The sequence below is a fragment of the Triturus cristatus genome, chromosome 1_2 (assembly GCF_964204655.1).
Source record: "Triturus cristatus chromosome 1_2, aTriCri1.1, whole genome shotgun sequence".
Lineage (NCBI taxonomy): Eukaryota > Metazoa > Chordata > Amphibia > Caudata > Salamandridae > Triturus > Triturus cristatus.
Genome location: NC_140580.1, coordinates 1,184,862,711 through 1,184,882,340, shown reverse-complemented (window position 1 = coordinate 1,184,882,340; position 19,630 = coordinate 1,184,862,711). Strand labels below are relative to the sequence as shown.

The 19,630-nt window shown below is 49.2% G+C and overlaps 1 protein-coding gene across 10 annotated transcripts in view; it reads left to right on the top strand.

The window, feature by feature from the left end:
* The window catches only part of GOLGA2 (golgin A2), a 410,097-nt gene that overhangs the window by 209,187 nt on the left and 181,280 nt on the right, over positions 1-19,630 (top strand). For all 10 annotated transcript variants that reach the window (XM_085614120.1, XM_085614119.1, XM_085614117.1 and 7 more), the window contains 3 exons: positions 16,814-16,920; positions 17,043-17,101; positions 18,606-18,747. In XM_085614120.1, the coding sequence (XP_085470246.1) occupies positions 16,814-16,920; positions 17,043-17,101; positions 18,606-18,747 (308 nt within the window). The remainder of the gene's footprint in view (positions 1-16,813; positions 16,921-17,042; positions 17,102-18,605; positions 18,748-19,630) is intronic.

Sequence of the window (19,630 nt, the reverse complement as noted above, 5' to 3'; positions counted from 1 at the left end):
ACTTTGTGGTCTCTCGGCTTTGTGTATTCTGCTGATGCCTCATGCCCGTTGGAAGACGTGGGCTAAGCCCTGGAGGTTTTTCAATTGATAACATTAGGTATCCTCTAAGGCGGCTGGACCTTCAGTGGTGGTGCCAACCTGACATGTGGCAGGTTTCTCCCCCACACATCCAGAGCTCACAGTGGTGACTGATGCATTGGCTCTGTGCTAGGGAAACCTACTGGACGAGGTGGAGATCGGAAGCCTTTGGTTTCCTTTGGAACAAAGGTTTCACTTTAATCTTCTAGAGTGCGTACCTTTTGGTTATCTCTCAAGGCCTTTCTTCTTTCCATCAAGGGCAGCCCTGGGCGTGCTCTCTCAGACAATAAAACCGCCATGTGGTACTGCAACAAGCAGGGCGGTGTGGGGGTTCGTGGAGGGGTCACAAATGGTGTGCCAGGAATTCCTGAGGCTGTGGTACTTCCCATGAATCTTCAGGGGATCTCTAGAACTGCCATTTAGCAGGATCCCTGAATGCCGTGGTGCATGAGCTTAGCGGACTGCATCTGGTTGACCTTGTGTGGCGTTTGCAGGCAGAGGTAGTTCGGGCATCCTTGTCCACTGGGGAATGCATTGGGTAGATTTATTTATTTAGTGTTTTATAGAGCGCGAACCAGACCCGTGAGGGTATCGGAGCGTTTTACAGTAGTAACAGGTGGGATACAAGGACATGGGGGGGGAGAGAGCCAAAGGGATAGGGACAGGTAGATGCAATATATTGGTAAAACAAACAATCATAATACCCGGATACATTTTGGGGTAAGAACAAGTTGATACATTAAGCTAGAGAAAACTGTCTCAACACCCGGGAGGTTTGTTCGGAAGTGCCGGGTGGGTGTCATAAGGAGAAAAGGCCCAGGGATAGTGCCGTAGCGATAGGTGAAGCCAGGTTACAGAGGTGATTGTAATGTGAGCGTTAGGAGAGGAATTTGCCCATTAGGAAAATGTTGGCCTCCTTTTTGAAGTGTGCTAGAGACGATATTCTTCTGGTGGCGGGTGGGAGTGAATTCCATATTCTTGGGGAAGCCGCAGAGAAGGCCCGATTGCACGTTCCTTTTTTCCTGAAGCGTGCTTGTTGATGCAAAAGGTCTCTGGCGGACCAGGAGTTTCTGGCTCTTCTGGATATCACGAGTTTCTGGGCGAGAAATGCAGGGGACTTGGAGTAAAGAGCCTTGTGGGTGATGCAAGCCAGCTTAAATTGGATTCTGGCCTTGAGGAAGCCAGTTCAGAGCTTTAAGGTGGGGAGAGAGATATGGTTGAACTTCTTAGAGCCAGTTAAGTCTGGCGGCGACGTTGAGGCAGGCTTTCAAGGGTGCCAGAGAGATCTTGGGTTGGTCTGCGAGGGTGCAGCAACCATATTCTAGCCTAGAGATGACTAGAGCCTGAATTGCTGATTTTAGATCTGGGGTGTCGAAGAATGGTTTCAGGTTTCTTGGGTAGTTCAAATGAAATCTGGCATTTTTGGCCATCGAGTTGATTTTACCACGCATGTTCAGGTTGCCATTTAAGGTCATTCCAAGGGATTTAGCATAGTCCCCAATGGTAGGAGTGCAGTTTAGCGCTGTGATAGCCTTGATCCATTCTTGAATGTCTGTATTGTCGTTAGGTGGTGAAATTAAGAGGAACTCCATTTTTTTAGCATTGAGTTTGAGCTGGTTAGATGTGAGCCAGTGAACAGTCAACTTCAGGCCCTCATTCAGGGAGCGAATGTCCTCTGGAGAAGAGATTTTGATGTAAAGCTGTGTGTCGGCATACATGTGGTAGGAGATATTGGCGGTGCGCAGCACCTCTGAGAGTGGTTCAAGATAAAGATTGAAGAGGGTAGGGGACAGGGTTGATCCTTGAGGGACTCCAACTGTGATCGGAGAGGAAGCGGGCAGGTTATCGTTGATTAGGACTCTCTGTGAGCGATTCTGGAGGAAGGACCTAAACCAAGCAAGAACAGTGCCATCTAGGCCCATCCTAAGTTTGAGGCGATTTAGGAGAATTTCGTGGTTAACCGTATGGAAGGCCGAGGATATGTCCAGGAGGATCAGGAGACAGGTTTTGCCTTGGTCAAGGGCTTGAACGGCATCATCCACGATGTGGAGGAGTGTGGTTTCCGTGCTGTGCCCAGGTCTGAACCCGAATTGAAGGTCGTTTAATAGGTGGAACTTTGTGATGTGATGGCTCAGCTGCTGTTGTGCACATTTTTCCAGCACTTTAGCTATGAGTGGGATGTTAGAGATAGGTCTGTAGTTGTCGGGTGAAGCAGGATCTAGCGTAGGTTTTTTTAAGATGGGGACGACCTGGCTGGCTTTGAGAGAGTCAGGTATCGATCCCTGTAAGAGGGATGCGTTGATTTTGATTATTGCAGTCCAAGAGGGGATGATAGCCTGAGAGGCAGCGGCAAGGCAGTTTGTAGGGAGAGGGTCATTGAAGTGATTGTTGGGGTTCAAAGAGGATAGCATTTTTGAGACAGATTGTTCATCATAGACTTTAAAGTTGGACCAGTGCGCTTGGTTTTTGAGGGAAGTTTGGGAGGGCGGCGCAGAGTGAGGAGGTAGAGCGGCGGAGTTTGGGAACAGGTAGCAGACATGAGTTCCTTTCCTAGGGCAGAAATTTTATCGCAGAAGAAGGAGAATTGCTCGCATGGTATTCGAGATATAGTGGTTTCTTTGGATGTTTTAGCCAGTTTGTTGGATTGGTGTTTGACCAGCTAGAATAACTTGCAAGGTCTATTCTTGGCGTTCTCCAGTTCTGTTCTGAAGAATTCTTTTTTAGAGTTGAGGATTTTCTTGTTGTAAGCGTTTCTGACCTGGCGGAGAAGTTTAAGATGGGCTGCTGACGGGTGCTTTTAACAGTTCCGTTCTGTTTGCCGGTGGGACCTCCTCTCATTGTTGAGGGATCCGTTGAACCAGGGTTTCCTGTCTTTGATCCGGGCTCTTTAGTTTTAGCGGAGCAAGGTCATCGAGAATGTTGGATATAGTTGTGGAATAATGTTCAGTGAGGTTGTCGACCGTGGTGAGATGGGGGGGGGGTTCACAGCGGGCAGCCAATTTATCGTGGTCAAGGTTCTTGGTGTCTCTAATCCATCTTTTGGGGACCACAGATTGTGTTGTCCATGTCTTGTGAGTGCCAGGCAGAAGGAAGGTGATAGCGTGGTGGTCAGACCAATCGCAAGGATCTATGGCGATGAGTTTGACCGCAGATTCCTTAGAGATGATCCAGTCTAGAACGGCGCCTTTTGAATGAGTTTGGAGAGAGCAGGCTTGGGTAAGGGCTTGGTCGGCCAAGAAGACTCTGATGGCGTTGCCCTGCTGGTCCTTAGGGTTGTTCCAGTGCAAGTTGAAGTCGCCAAGGAAAATGTCATTAGAGTTAGGGAAGGCCTTGGCTGTGATGATTTCCATGAGGAGGTCAGTGTAGGTGTCATTCGTGCCTGGGGTGGTAGAAGATGTGCAGTCTGCACTGTAGGGTGGTGTTGCTGCAGATGGAGAGAGCAAGATATTCGCAGGAGTCTGTAGGTTTGGCCAGAGGTTCAGTGACAAGGAGGTTGGAGCGGTAGATGCAGGCAATGCCTCCCCCTTTTTTGATTGCACGTCCAGCCTTACAGTGTAATAGTTGTGTGGGACTAGAAGGTCTAGGCAGGGCGATGAGGATTCATTTAGCCAGGATTTAGTCAAGATCGCCAAGTCCGCGTTTAGGTTCAGGATGAGATCGGCGACATCAAAGGCATGCTTTACCGCAGAGCGACAGTTGATCAGGAGACCGGATAAAGTGGGATCGGGATGCGTGTCGTGAATAGGGGCAGAGGTTGGAACTAGCGCTAGATTACTGTTGACTACCCCTCTGTTGCGGAGGGTATCTGATCTGTTGGGGTTGGTTGCAACCATGCCGATAGGTTGTTCTTTCCTCGGGTCAGAGGGGCGTGAGGTTTCATAGCTAACGAGGAGGTCCACAATTTCTTTCTCCGAGAGCTCAAGAGGGCTAGTCGTTGCAGGGGTAGGTTTGTAGGTTTAGAGGAGGGCCAGTACTTCTTCCTCTGCGAGGTGGCAGGGCTGCCTGCAAGGGCGCAGGTGTCTCGGGTATAGCGGAAATGGGTGGAGAAGGGGCTCGGAGGAGGAAGTGGGTGGGGTAGAGTTCTGCGAGAGCCTGATATTCGAGAGAGAAAGCTCGGTTAGGTGCAGGAGGTTCTTTAGGTCCGTAATGGAGTTGTGGATGCTCAAGGTTAGTTTGGTAGCTTTGCGGTGGAGAGTGTCCAAATCCCTAAAAGAGGGGTGCTCTTGCGGGCAGGGGGCCGATGGTATGGGGACGGAACTGGTGGAGTGTGCTGTAGGCCTAGTAGTGAGGCTAGGTCGACCAGAGTCATGTGTTTCAATATCCCTGCGGTAGGGAGGATTTGAGGTTGAAGGTTTGGGGAGGCTTCTGATGGCTTGTGCTGGTGGCCTGGTAGATGGGCTAGGACGTCTAGAGGGTCGGGCCATGAGGGGGTATCAGTATCCATAGGAGAGGGATGAGTATGTAGGCTGGAGGTCAGGGGTAAGGGCACGTCGCAGTTGGCAAGCGCTGGATGCATAGTAGGGGGGCCCTGTCAACCTGTGTTTGGAGCCCTGTCATGGGTGGTTGGTGAGAGGCTAGGCTCCGTTGGTGGATTGGGTGGGGGAAGGTGCAGACGGAGTGTGGACGAAGGGGGTTCGTGCACATATTTTTTAAGGAGAGTGAAGAGGTCCGCGAATTTGTTGAGGTCTTTTTATCGAGCCTGGATCAGGATGATGCCGTTTTTGTATAAGGTGATGGTGAGGTCAGCATGCAGGTTTGCGGATGGTGCGATCGTGAGTTTGCTGCCGTGTGGAATGTTCCTAGTTTTATGTACGTTGAGGAGGTTCGTGAAGGTTTTGCGCCAAAGTGACGTTGTCCTGGAGTAGAAGATACGGTCATCGATTGTGCCCTTGTCTGTGCTGGATCGTAGGTCGGAGACTAGGATCTCAGGATGCTTTTTAGGATGAAGTGTTTGAAGGATTTAGCGGCGGTTTTGGAGAGGTTGGGAGGATAGATAACGGTGTAGGAGTTGTCGCCCGTGGGGGTCGGACTAGGTCCAGCCATGTTGGGGAGAGTCTGGAAACTTTCGTCCAGGAAGTCTGTTGAGAGTAATGAGGTATGTAGTTCGAAGTCCCCAAAAGGGTCTGCCCTATGCGCTAGGCCTACCTAAGAGTGCGCAATAATGCCGAGCAGACTTGCCCCATCTAAAGGGTCCACAATGTAGGATAGGTCAAATAAAACCCGATCCATAAAATTAGGCTAGCCAATGATCGGTTGTGAATACTAGAACAGATTGAGAGGGCTGAATGATAGGGAAAAAAATATCTTCCTGCAACAGCCGAGAACGGACTGTCAAGCCTTTCGCAGTCTAGAGTTTCCATCTGCAGACTCGCTCGGAGACGTAATCTACTTTCTGTGAGACTCCAGGCTTCTGTGAGTCTTCCCACAGCAGGGCTTAGATCATACTGAGCGCCCTGGACAGGGTTCGCAGAGTGTGGCATCCTGAGCTGCTGAGCCTGTGCATTTGCCCTCCGCTCTGTTAACTTCTATGGGAGAGTCTGATGTTCCATGAAGAGCAGGGCAGGTCTCTTGGTCTCCACATAGCCACACTTTCATGCATGGAGATTGAGCTGAACTAGTTGCTTTGAACTGCTTGCAAAGGGTATTGACGTCCTCTTGAAGACACACCACCTCTCTGTTTACGGTCCCTTTAGAGGATCACTGTGAAGATCCATTGCAGGCTGAACTCTGATGTACCCTTCTGATCCTGTCTTTGGCCAAGCAAGCACTTGTGTGCGCTCTAGTAAAGGTTATTGACGTCCTCTTGAAGACACACCACCTCTCTGTTTACGGTCCCTTTAGAGGATCACTGTGAAGATCCATTGCAGGCTGAACTCTGATGTACCCTTCTGATCCTGTCTTTGGCCAAGCAAGCACTTGTGTGCGCTCTAGTAAAGGTTATTGACGTCCTCTTGAAGACACACCACCTCTCTGTTTACGGCCCTTTAGAGGATCACCGTGCAGATCCATTGCAGGCTGAGCTCTGATATACCCTTCTGATCCTGTCTTTGGCCAAGCAAGCACTTGTGTGCGCTCTAGTAAAGGTTATTTGTTTGCCTTCTCATTTTTTCTTGTTTGCTTGATAAGCCGTCTCGGCCACCAGTTGTAATGTGCTTTTGCAAAGTGCTTACATATGTTTCCCCCTGCAACTTTTGTTATGCTGCAGTGAGACCTTAACGTGGTTCCTACCACCTCGTTGTGCATGCCTTGTAAGCCTATGCACATCTATTCCCCTCAGATTTCTGATCCATAAGACAGTTTTCCTCATTGAAATTACTTCTGCCTGCCGTGTTGGTGAGCTGCAAGCGCTGTTGATGCAACCACCATATCCCACCTTCATCCCGGACAAGCCGGTGCTTTGGATTTGGGCATCTGTTGCACCGCAGGGGGTGTTGCCCTTCTGTGTGGGGCAGTCTTTCAGCTCCTGCTGTGCTCCCTGCCACATCCCTCTAAAGAAGGAAAAAAACTTCATCCAAGAGCACCCTCAACTTTAACATCAACCAAACCAGGACACGCTTAGCGGACAACTAACCCTTTGTAGTGTTGTCTGGTGCAAAGAAGGGAAAGGTGGTCCAGAAACTGACCCTATCCATCCGGATGGATTTTTCTTTTCCTAAAATTGTGCTATTCTTTGGCCAAAGAGGATCCTTGTTAGGGCCTTAAAGCTCATTCAACCAGAGCTAAGACTGCTATTCTGGTCTTGGCCAGGGGTGTTCCAGTTCTGGACATCTGCCTGGCAGCTACTTGGGCGTATGTCCACACGTCCGCCTGGCATTACTGCCTTGATTCGCAGGTAAACATAAATTACCGTTTTGCCTGCTCGGTCTTCCAGGATTTCCTGGTGTGAAGTCCGCTCCTCAGACCCACCACTTTTTGGGAGGTACTGCTTTGGTAGCTTTTTATAATGTATGAATATATGTATGTTGCATATAGTATTTCTATAACGTGAACCTAGAGAAGAGGCTGTGGAGTGCTGTACATGTTTACTTACAAGCAATAAGGTCCGTGGTAGGAGAGGAGGCGGAGTTTTGCACAGTTAATATTTTGTGATGTAATGTTATTTAAAAAGGTGAGTCTTCTAATTCCTCCTAAATTGGAGTTGGGTTGGTGCTTTCTTAGTGGATTCTCGTACAATGTTCCAGATCCTGGGTGCATAGATGGAGAAGGTGTGTTGTCTAGGTTTTTCTTTTTTTATACGTCTTAGCCTGCAGCATAATGGTGTCCTGGCTGCTGATGTGCCCAGAACCACCAGAGATGGTGAGCTTGTCTACAAGATAAGTGGGGTGCTGGTTGTGATGGCTTTGTAAATGATGCAGCCATTTTTGAGGATCGTGAAGCTGGCAAGGGCAAACTGTATTTTCAGCAGAATGGTGGTGATGTGATCATATTTCTTCAGTCCCTGGGTGACGTGCTGCATCATTTAGGATGCCCCTAAAGCGTACTAGTGTGAAGTCTGGGAGGCCATGGCGTAGGGCATTGCCACCATCCAGATGCCAGAGTATGGGGGCTTGAACAGCAGTTCTCAAGTCTCTCTCTAGAAGACACTCTCTCTCTTTCTTCAGAAGAGAGAGCTGGTACCAGACCATCTTTGTTTTTTGGTAATGTGCTCCTTGAGATTGAGGTTGGTGCCCAAGGTGAATTCAAGTGACTTGCCTTTCGGTGAATTTTGGAGTTTGAAGCCATCAAGGTTTTTGTCTTTGAGCCGGGTTTGGACTGTCATGTTTTTTGTTTTTGGCAAATATTGGAATTCTGGCTGGGTTGTCTAGAGCTTCAGATCTGGATGGTGAGCAGTTAGGAAGCTGGCTTTTTATGTAGTGATAACAGTGTAGGGGCACACTATGCAAAAAGTCCAGTCGGCTCTTATTGGTTTACAGGGCTTACTTTAATAATCCCTAGGTGCTCTATTTGTGATAGTGTGGACGAGCAGCTTAGGCTTATCAGAAGGGAGTGTTAAGCATTTGTTGCACACAGTCAATAAATGAGACACACACACAGCAGAAATTCGAGACCAATCTCGAAAAATAATACAGATTTGTATATAATTTTAGACTCCAGGATCATCGGAATCAGGTAATTACTTTCGGAGATATAGATAAAAAAGTAAAATGATCGAAGATGTTTTTTAGGTTTAAGCCTCAAATGTGGTAATGTTATCCTAGGGGAGAAACATACACTGCATACATATACTCGCAAAGGGTTGTTGAGGGTGCCTTTAAGGTCTTCAGTTGCTTAGGGGCCTTGGTCCAAAGAACCATTAGCAGTTCGGGTTTTCCTGCCCAGGCGTGACCAGGGTAGCAGGGCCACTCTTGGGGTGGGCCTCGTCAGTTCTGAAGTTCAGCGTCGGCAGGTCGGCTTTTGCAGCGCTAGTGTCTAGCGGGGTACTTAACAAGCCTTGGTTGTGGCAAATGCTCTGGTACCCAGGATGGGGCTGACGTAATGGAACCCCTGTAGCATCCGCCTGGTGAGATTCTCCCTCGGTAGGCCAGATGGGCAGCAAAATGGTGTATTGGACAAGTGCGGTTGGTGCCTGCAGATGCAGGGGGATAGCTTCTCCACCCCAAGGGGGATGCTGCAAGGTTGTTGAAGCGCTGAACAGTCCTCTAAGGATTTGGGAAGCATGTGCAGCTTCTAGACGAGTCAATCCCGTAGTTGTCGGAGTTGCCAGCAGCCAGGCAGGGATTGGTGACAATTTCCGAGCCAGTCCTCTGTTCTTGCGGTGTCAGCTCTTCTTTGTCCTTCTTCTGTTCCCAGGTAGAAGAATCAGTCTGTCTGGTGTCGGGGAGGGGGGGGACCCCTGAATGCTGTGTTTTGGGGCGTTTAGTGGAGTGTAGGGTCATAGCCAATGGGCTACCTACCCCTAGGGTGACTACACCTCCTAAATGACCACTTCCTGTGATGAGTGGGCATAATCTTGAACCAGAGTTGTTAGTTTCACCAAAACCAAAATGGAGAATCCCTTCTTTGACTGTCCATTTCAGGTGGACTACCTAGGGGGTCTGCCCAGCCTGTTAGCGTGACACGCCTTCTGACTAGATAATTTCTTGCCTGCTCTGGTGCCAAATGGGCCCCAGGGCATGGGTTGACGTTAACCAGTTCTGGAGAAGAAGCCAGGGTCGCATATCCTTGATATGCTAAATTACTACCCATCCTGCTGGAGGGAGGTATACACACTTTCCTCTGGAGCAGGCATTGTTTCTGGCCTCAGAGCGTGGGCTCTCACCTACAGGGGATCAGAAACTCGTCTGTGGTGGTAGACTGGATGATTCCAGCCAACACACTATAAGACAAGTAGTGTTCGGGGGGCACCTCTAAGGTGCCCTGTGGGTGCATGTCATAATAAATCTGATACTGACATCAGTGTAGATTTGAGACTAGGTGTTTGAAACTAAACACCATTATTTTTAGTGAAGCCATTATGTAGCTGGGTAACTCATAATGACCAGTGCCCAGTACATACCTTTAAAATGGCTTCCTGATCACTTTCAGTGTCTTAGTAATGGAACTAGACATCACAGGGGCATATCGGCTTATGTGGATGTGCCCTTACATGTAATATATTGCACCCTTCCTTAGGGTGCTAAGGCCTGCTTTCGGGGTGACCAAGACATGCAGTGTACTTTGGCATTGCACCCTTTCACGCATCCTGCAATGGAATTCTGCATGTAGTTTGTGTGTGGATCCCTTTGAATGGCATAATACATGCTGCAGCCCACAGGGACCCGCTTTAGTACCCATGCCCTGGGTAATATAGGTACCATTTACCTGGGACTTTAAAGGGTGCTAAGGTCTTTGCCAATTGGAGTAAGATTGAGCATGATGTAGTTTTCGGGAAAGAGCACTGGCACCTGCTTAGCAGGGACCCAGTCGAACATCTGTACCAGTGGGCAAAAAGTGGGGTTTCCTCCATGTAGGCAGTGTTTGAGGCGCTGAATGTCTGAAGCAGAGGAGACTTTCAAATAGAGTTGTGTATCATCTGCATATTGACGAATCTTGCTGCTGCTGCCTGCGAGTGGAGCATCAAGTGACTTGATGTAAAGGTTGAAGGTGACAGGAGAGCACCTGGATGCCTGGGGGACTCCACCGGTGACTGGGATCTGTTGTGACCTGGAGGTGGGTATGAGGAGAACCAGTGAAGGACACTGCCTGTGAATCCCATTTCAGCAATCATTTCCAGTACATATTGATGTGTCGATTTATTGAAATTGATGATCAGAAATGCCAATAGGAAAGAAATTAAAATTATAATTTAATTTATGTGCTAATCTAAGTTGGAAATATTGCTTGAATGTACTACATGCAAGATATTTAATTGAGTTATTGTTTTTTTTCTGATTTATTTGTACGCTTTCCCTCTGATGGAATCCCCTTGAAATGCATTGGGGATCAGGGAAGCACTAGATTGTAAAGCCATTGGTGAATGATGGAGGTTAAGGAATGAAGTGGTTATCCGCCAGGACGTTTGTTATAGTGTGGAAACTAAATACTAATAAAATGAATGATTTATGAGAACTAGAACGTTTTAGTGATTTAGACGGATGGAACGAAACTATGATAATATTGATTAAAGAAGTGGAGAGTACTTGCAGTACCTGAAGTAGTGCTTACGCGGACGCGTGTAGTTATCTGTACGTGCATGTGGTCTATCGACTCGCCATCTGACAGCATACAGTCTCACCTGCCTTATTGGACTCTCTGGAGTTGTGCATTTTTATTTTTACAAAATACTGAAAATCCATTCAAGGTGTTTGCAACATTGAGCCAATATTCTGGAAAATTGAACTACAGGTAGACACTATTGCCTGCAACTCTACTATGCTATTTCTTCCAAAGAATATTACACTTCAGTTTCACCAACAGATACCCTTGTGGACAGTTGTTAGTGATACCTCCCTGGTAGAAAGGGACGACTCTAGGTAACCCGTTATCAAAATACTAAAACATCCTCTAACCTCGTCATATGAAACTCTGAAGGCTCGAAGAGGGCATTGAACTTGGACGTCCGTCCTGCTGCCGTTACAAGTCCGTTCTCTGCTTCTTAATGATGTACTTACAAAACAATCAAAGATGAGGGGATGATTTTGACAAAAATTTAAGAACAATCAATCCGGGGTTTATAAAGCGCGCTACTCACATGTGAGGGTCTCAAGGCACTGAGGGGGAGGGGGGGGGGGTCTCTGCCAAGGCGAGGTCGGCAGAGCGGAGGTTCCTTTTGGGTACGTGGAAGGAGAGGTATTCGGGTCAGATATTGTGGAGGGATTTGTAGGCGGGGTGAGTAGCCTGAAGGTTACTCTCTTCTCGATGGGGAGCCAGTGGAGGTCTCGTAGGGGCGGGGTCATGTGCTCGTGTCCTGGGGTTCCAAGGACGAGTCTGGCTGCGTTGTTCTGGATGGTTTGGAGCTTCTGTAGCAGGGTTTTGTATATTCCGGCGCAGAGGGTGTTGCCGTAGTCCACTCTGCTGGTTATGAGTGCGTGGGTGACTGTCTTTCTTTATTGGGGAGGGGGGGGGGATCTACTTGAAGGTCTTGCGGAGGATGCAGAGGGAGTTGAAGCAGGTGGAGTTGACAGCGTTGATCTGGCGGGTCATGGTGAGGGAGGAGTCTAGAATGATGCCGAGGTTTCAGGCGTGGTCTGATGGAGAGGGTGGGTTTCCGAGGGCAGAAGGACACCAGGTGGTGTCCCAGGTGGTGGAGGAGGGTCCAAGGATGAGGAACTCTGTTTTCTCTGAGTTGAGCCTAAGGCAGCTGTAGTTCATCCAGACTGCGACGTCTTTCATTCCTTCCTGGAAGCTGAGTCTGGTGTCTTCGGGGTTCTTCGTGAGGGAGAGGATGAGCTGGGTGTCGTCGGCTTAGGATACTATGCTGAGCCCATGCTGTCTAACGATGGCGGCAAGGGGGGGCCATGTAGATGTTGAAGAGCTTGGGATGAGCGAGGATCCTTGGGGTACTCTGCAGTCGATCTCTGTGGTTTCGGAGAGGAAGGGTGGGAATCTGATCCTTTGGGTTCTGCCGGTGAGGAAGGAGTGGATCCAGTCGAGGACGATGAGAGTGTGGTGGGAGACGGTGTCGAAGGCTGCGGAGAGGTCTAGTAGGATGAGGGCTGCAGTGTGGCCCTGGTCGAGTAGCATGCGGATGTCATTGGTGGCGGCGAGGAGGGCCGTCTTGGTGCTGTGGTTGCTGCGGGATCCTTTCGATTTCGCATTGACGGATAGCTGGACATCTCTCATTCACAATTCACCTGCCAGTATAAAAAGTGCCAGGCCAGACCTGTTAACCAGAATTTTCCAGGTAAACAATTGATGTCTGAACAATAAAATTCAACATAACATTTTTTAAGCATGAGCCACCCACAAATAGACAAGTTTGCAAAGTAAATCAGCATAAAACGCCCTGTCTTTATGTCCATGTACCCCAAACCTGTAATAAACCCCATAAGCCTTCTGATCTGCTAGCCAGGTCAAATTTGTATGCCTCTGTTCTCTCAAACCTCTCATACTTGGTCACCAAGTTGCAACAATTCAAATCGAAATGAACCTGTTTGGGTATATCACCGAAGACCCAGGTGATCCTGATTTTCAGATCTCCTCCAAGTGTCACAGACGGCGCACAGGAGGCTGTTACGCAAGATGCAGCTTTGCCTCAGACTCCACGGTGGCCAGTCCGGATTGCTAAACCTGTCATAAAAGGGTTACGGCCGTACTAAGAGATGACACGTTGATGTACCAGGTTTTCAACCACCTTTAAAGAGATTCTGTGTCTAGTGTTTACCAGTGGCCACCAGTTCGCTGATGCATCCACTTTAGGAATGACAGCAGCACTGTTTGCTCCTGACATGTGGTGGCCTAGCACACGGCAAGAGGAGTCTGTGCTAGAGGGCCCTGTGCATTGTCCTCGACCAAGCCCTGGTGTTGTCGAGGAGTTTCCTCGGTACAAGTTCCGCTTGACATGCGGTGGCCTAGCACACGGCAAGAGGAGTCTGTGCTAGACGTAGCCCGGTCCATTGTCCTCGACCGAGCCCTGGTGTTGTCGAGGAGTTTCCTCTGTACTAGTTCTGCTTGACATGTGGTGGCCTAGCACATGGCAAGAGGAGTCTGTGCTAGAGGGCCCTGTGCATTGTCCTCGACCAAGCCCTGGTGTTGTCGAGGAGTTTCCTCGGTACAAGTTCCGCTTGACATGCGGTGGCCTAGCACACGGCAAGAGGAGTCTGTGCTAGACGTAGCCCGGTCCATTGTCCTCGACCGAGCCCTGGTGTTGTTGAGGAGTTTCCTCTGTACTAGTTCTGCTTGACATGTGGTGGCCTAGCACATGGCAAGAGGAGTCTGTGCTAGAGGGCCCTGTGCATTGTCCTCGACCAAGCCCTGGTGTTGTCGAGGAGTTTCCTCGGTACAAGTTCCGCTTGACATGCGGTGGCCTAGCACACGGCAAGAGGAGTCTGTGCTAGTGGGGCCCGGTCCATTGTCCTCTACCGAGCCCTAGTGTTGTCGAGGAGTTTCCTCGGTACTAGTTCTGCTTGACATGTGGTGGCCTAGCACACGGCAAGAGGAGTCTGTGCTAGAGGGGCCCGGTCCTTTGTCCTCTACCGAGCCCTGGTGTTGTCGAGGAGTTTCCTCTGTACTAGTTCTGCTTGACATGTGGTGGCCTAGCACATGGCAAGAGGAGTCTGTGCTAGAGGGCCCTGTGCATTGTCCTCGACCAAGCACTGGTGTTGTCGAGGAGTTTCCTCGGTACAAGTTCTGCTTGACATGTGGTGGCCTAGCACACGGCAAGAGGAGTCTGTGCTAGAGGGGCCCGGTCCATTGTCCTCTACCGAGCCCTGGTGTTTAGGAGTTTCCTCTGTACTAGTTCCGCTTGACATGTGGACGCCCCCTCAGGGTGTTCCTTTCAGTATTAGTGAGCTACCCTTTGACCCCTATGCATATATAGCGTCTTTATCGCTTTGTTTGAGCGATCGCGTCATCTTGTCGATTGAAAGAGATGGAACTGTTGTGTTCCATAAACTTACTGTGTGGTGTTAAGGCGTCATGCATCCTTCCTTCCAGCGTTTGTGTCAGTCAGATCAAACACATTGCAGCCCACTCTCTTCCCACCTCCCACTCTCATGCAGAGGTTACACCACACCCTTCGGAACAAGAAATGCCTGTAATGGGTTTCGGTAACTTGGGTCTAAGGCAGTGCCTTTTTGAGGACCTTTCTGAATACATTTGCCTACGCCTTTCCTTTGCTTTCCCTAATCTCCAGCGTATGAGAGAGACCACGGTGAATCACTCTTCCCTGGTTATCATTGCCTGGCGTGACCTCCCCAGTACTTGTGCAGCGACCTCCTGAGGCTGTCCGCATGGCCAAGAGTCCTGCTGAAGATTCATATCCGGCTCCTACTTCACCATGACTGCAGGTCTCTCAGCCAGACAGGCCGGTACCTGACCACTTGCGAACACTTGGCCAAATGAGTGTTTGTGCACACGGTGCAGTGACTGGGGCTTTCATCCAATCTTAAAGCAGCCGCATCCCATACTTTCATCCTTGCTGTACCTGACGAAGAGTGCTCTTAAATGCTCTTTAGTTACAGCTCGCCTCAACAATCTGTGTTTGAAATGACTGAAGGTTCTAGTTCATTCTTTTTTCCATTAAGAATTCTAAAGTAATATGAATGGTCACTCTGAGGCTTTGTCTCCAGTCTGTCATGACCCTCTACCCCACTATAGACTAAATAGCTTCCCCCAGAACAGAGGTATGTCCCCTGGGCACTGGCAGATAGTCCTCCTATGAGGCTCCAAAGGTTCAAAGAAAACGAGAATACAAACGGCTCAAATCAATCTCAAGCTGTATTGTTCATACACAACACATTGGCTTCACGGATAAATTAAACTCCATTTCCCAGAATGCATCAATCATGAAAACACTAATTGCAAACTTCACGTATCCCAGTGCATTTCGGCCAACATGGCCTTCATCTGGGCATAATCTGAAAACATAGAAGGATGCATTCAATATACAAGCACCACAGGGTTAAGTTAGTGATGTGCCCGTGAAAGCTGGATGATGAAATGCAGCGCATAGAGGGGCGCGAGATAATAGAATTGTCATAAGTGATATCTGTGTGATAAAAGCAACGGGGGCTGTGCGGGCTTAACAAATAATCACTGACACGGGTGTCCCGTGACATGAAAGTGCTCAGAAGGCGGACTGAAAACGGACATCGATCACGGGCCACATTGTTAAAGTTTTACCCTGAAGGGCTTGTGCTGTTTAAACCGAAACGTGAGTGAACCTGGTGAAACGAAAATGCGGTAAAAAAATAATAGGGATTGGTGCATTCTGGGAAATGGATTTTAATTTTCTCCGTGAAGCCAACGTGTTGTGAATGAACAATCCTGCTTGAGATTGATTTGGACCTTTTAGATTCTTGTTTTCTTTGAACCTTTGGAGCCTCATAGGAGGACTATCTGCCAGTGCCCAGGGGACATACCCCGCGTTCTTGGGGATGCTATCTAGTCTATTCATTAAAACACTCTGGTTCAGAGATTGATACCCAGGGAGCAGGGACATTTGATAACCAGATTCAGTGAATTCCAGCAGTGCACGCTCGAAATTGATTGCACCTCTACCCTGCTGTGTCGCGGGAGCTGGACACGGAGGTAAGCAGGTCGCCACCCTCCTTTCGAACCAGTGCATTGAGATGCTCTTAAAGTCATCTTGTGGATGGCCGTTCTCCTGCTTGCTCTCACCTCAGCATGAAGGATAGGAGAGGTGGAGGCGTTTACCATACAAGACCCTTTTATTCAATTTACCAGAGACAATCATCCTACAAACCAATCCAAACATCACGCCTGAAGCCCCCCGACAGACTTTCATTTGAATTAACCTGTTATCCTTCGTTCCTAATCGGGGAGCATCAGCAGAGACATCTTTGCACTTCCTGGATGTATGTACATCGGAGCAGAAGTTTGAGGCTTTTGGCCATCCGGGAAGAGAGGCCCACTGTCCCTACAGCCCGTACTATGTTGGTGGTGAGCACACTTCACCTTCAGCCAGAAGCAGGTGAAGCTTACAGTCCTAGCTAGAGTGAGTGCGCATGGCACAGACTGGTGCACTTTGCACAGGAGGGCCTGTGCAGGGCGTATGCTGAGCGGCCGATACTGCAGCGCCCGGCAGCCCTCATCAGCCTCTTGAGCAGAGGGGAGCCACTGCTCACTTCATGCAGCATGCGGCCTTCCGCTTGATATTCTGACTTAAACTTGACTTTATAAAAGAGCCATTGCTGGACAAGAGATTAGTTCATTCTCACCACACTTATAAAGCATTAACATCCATCGTCTGTTCACAGGAGGCCTCGGTCAGAGGCTCACTCTTCTCGTTTGTACTCCTCACGTTTGTGCTTTGAGATCCGAGCTGAGGTGGCCTGTAGCTGAAGTATGAGACCTCCGCACTTCCACAGCGGCTGAAGTTTGGCTTGTTTCAAAGGCGAAAGACGTGCTACTAATCAAACACTTTTGTTGAGGCCTGTGGCCATTTTAACCCAGTTTACTGCTGTTTAGCGTTACTGGGCATTCTCTGATGACGGGAATGACTCAAGCTTGGGCCTATACAATAAATATCAAGGTGGCAGAGCTGAAGTTACCGGTAAGTACGTACGTTCATCTGCCACTGCTTGCTTTACCTGCTATGCTCGCACCCCCTAAGGCCCTGCTCTCTCTTCCACAGGAGAAGCCGAGGAGCTCGCCAGCCGCCTGCAGTCCACGCGGCAAAGAATGACTGAGCTGGAGAGGACGCTGGCATCTGTCTCGCAGCAGCACAAGCACGGTGACAAAGTAGAGCATTATTACACCTTTGGCCTTTCATAACAGTGGCGCTCTTTCTTTCTTCCTGTTGAGCTTTGCTCTCCCCCTTGGCGCGTTAATAGGATGCAGTTCAGTGTGCCTTTCTTTTTCAGAACAATAAAGAATTGGAAAAGGAACGTGACGCCCTCAGACTCGATCTGTATAAGCACGCGTAAGTGAGACTCTTCAAGTGCTCATTTAATGACTGCATACGTTATGCATACCCATGTCCTATTCCTTTCTCGTGTGCCTGCCCGCATGCTGTTCTGTTCGTGCCTGTGCAAAAACGCTTCAGATCTGCTGGTGTATTTCTGAGCTCAGCTTGCCTATTCTATGGATGATTCACTAGAGTTTTCTCAATAATTGAGCGAGACTTTAACAGAAAGCACAGAAAATGTGACGGGAGGAATGCTTTCAGATAACCTAATCACCAGCAGTTGCTCAGGTAGCATTCCAACCCATCCTTTTTCACCCCCTGTGCCACTCTAATGCAGATCAGTAGCGACCCTGCTCCTCACGGGGACCGTCCATCCAAATCGGACAGACTTCAGCATAGCCTGGTCCCACTGCCTTGAACTTCCTGGGTGTATGCAGAGAGGGGGTGCATGCACAAGCTTTCCCAGAGGGAATAGTTCTGGATACAGAGGAGAGACAGGGTAGTCTGCAGCAGCATCATTTTTGTATGGGTTCTAGTCATTGACTTGTGGGATAAAGAGCCGGGTGCAGCTGATGTTACCGACGAGAGTAGCCATGGATGTGGGAGGAGAGGCGAGCCGCAGTGAGCCGCAGCACGTGATTGAAAAGAATAGGCTGGATGTATGGAGGAAGGGGGGGGTAGGGGCAGTGAGCCGCAGCACGTGATTGAAAAGAATAGGCTGGATGTATGGAGGAAGGGGGGGTAGGGGCAGTGAGCCGCAGCACGTGATTGAAAAGAATAGGCTGGATGTATGGAGGAAGGGGGGGTAGGGGCAGTGAGCCGCAGCACGTGATTGAAAAGAATAGGCTGGATGTATGGAGGAAGGGGGGGTAGGGGCAGTGAGCCGCAGCACGTGATTGAAAAGAATAGGCTGGATGTATGGAGGAAGGGGGGGTAGGGGCAGCGAGCTGCAACACGCTACTGAGTAGAGTAGTCCTATGCAAGGAGAGATGTGAGGTGCGTGCAGCCAGGTGTCGCACAAGCGACAAAGACTTATGAGGTTTGTGTGAGGAGAGCAAAGGAAGGGGCAGCCACATTAAACAGAGGCTACTGAGGAGAATTGTCAGTTTTGTGGGGAGAGGGCAGTTAGGGGCAGCCAGATGTAGCACATGTCAAGGAGAGTACTCCGATGTCTGAGGAGAGATCTGGTAGAAGGGAACAGCACACTTCAATGAGAAGAGTTGGAATGTATGAGAAGCATGGTACGGTCCGTTAAGAGCAGTACATGTTACTGAGTAGAACAGTGAGGAGATGTGTGTGAGGCACTGCCATGAACCGGACACATGACTCGTGCAAGATGGGGCTGGATGTATGAAGAGAAGAGCGAGATTGGCAGTCGGGTGCGGCACGCTTAGAACGGATAATTCAGATGTGGTGATAGGGGACATATGGATGCTGGCGGGGTGTCATTGCTGAGGTTGGTGGGATATAAAGGGAGTCCGCTAAATATTGTATGAGAACATTTCCTTTTACCTTTTAGGAAAAGCAGCGAGGAGCTAAAGCAGCAATACTCTGAGCTGTCAGAAAAACTCAGTGCAATGGCATCTGAAAATGGGGCACAGAAATCGGAAATTCAGGATCTTCACAAAAAACTGGAAATGGCCGAACTCGTGGTGCAGCAGGTCAGCGAATCTTGGAATTGAAGCAACTTTCTAAAGGCTACCTGTACAGGCTCTCAGATGTCTGTCCTACAGGTCACAAAGAGCATCAGGTGTTCTGTGGTTGGCCTAGGCATTGCCTCCAGAGGGCTACCTCTACCGGCCCACCTTCTCTACATATCTCTACATCAGCCCTACTCCTCTACAAACACATGGTTATCAGTCCTACATGATTACAGAGCAGCATGCCTGTTGTGGTTAGAATAGGCATTTTCTCTTGGCAGGCACCTGTACGGAATGAAGGATATCGGTTCTACATGAGTTGCAGAGCAGCAGGTCTGCTGTGGTTGAGGTAGGCATCGCCTCCTGAAGATCATCTCTGTCTGCCCACATATATTTGTCCTGCCTTTACAGCCCCATGGATATCTGTCTTGCAGAAAAGTAAGTCTCCTGTGTTTAGAATAGGTGTTCCCTCCTGGCAGTCACCTGTACAGGCCCACAGATATCTATCCTATATGACTCACAGAGCTGCAGGTCTACTGTAGTTAGGATATGCTTTGTCTCCTGGTGCTAAATTATAGAGCCCCATGGGTATCTGTCTTGTATGACTTGCTTTTGGTATAGGTATTGCTTCCTGGCCTTTGCCTCTATAGGTTGACGGTTATAAGTTCTATTTGTACTGGCCCACAGCCCTCTGTCTTCCATGACTTACTGAGCAGCAGGGCTACAGTGGTGAGGTGCGCATTGCCTCCAGGGGAGGTTACCCTTGCAGTGCCATAGACCTCAGCTGTACAGGATTCACAGCGGGTCACCTCTCGTCTGGAAAAGAGCCGCCTCTTGAGCATTAACCAAACAGAAGCACAGAGATCTCTCCACAGATTTCAAGGGTGGTGAGTCAGGGTGGCCT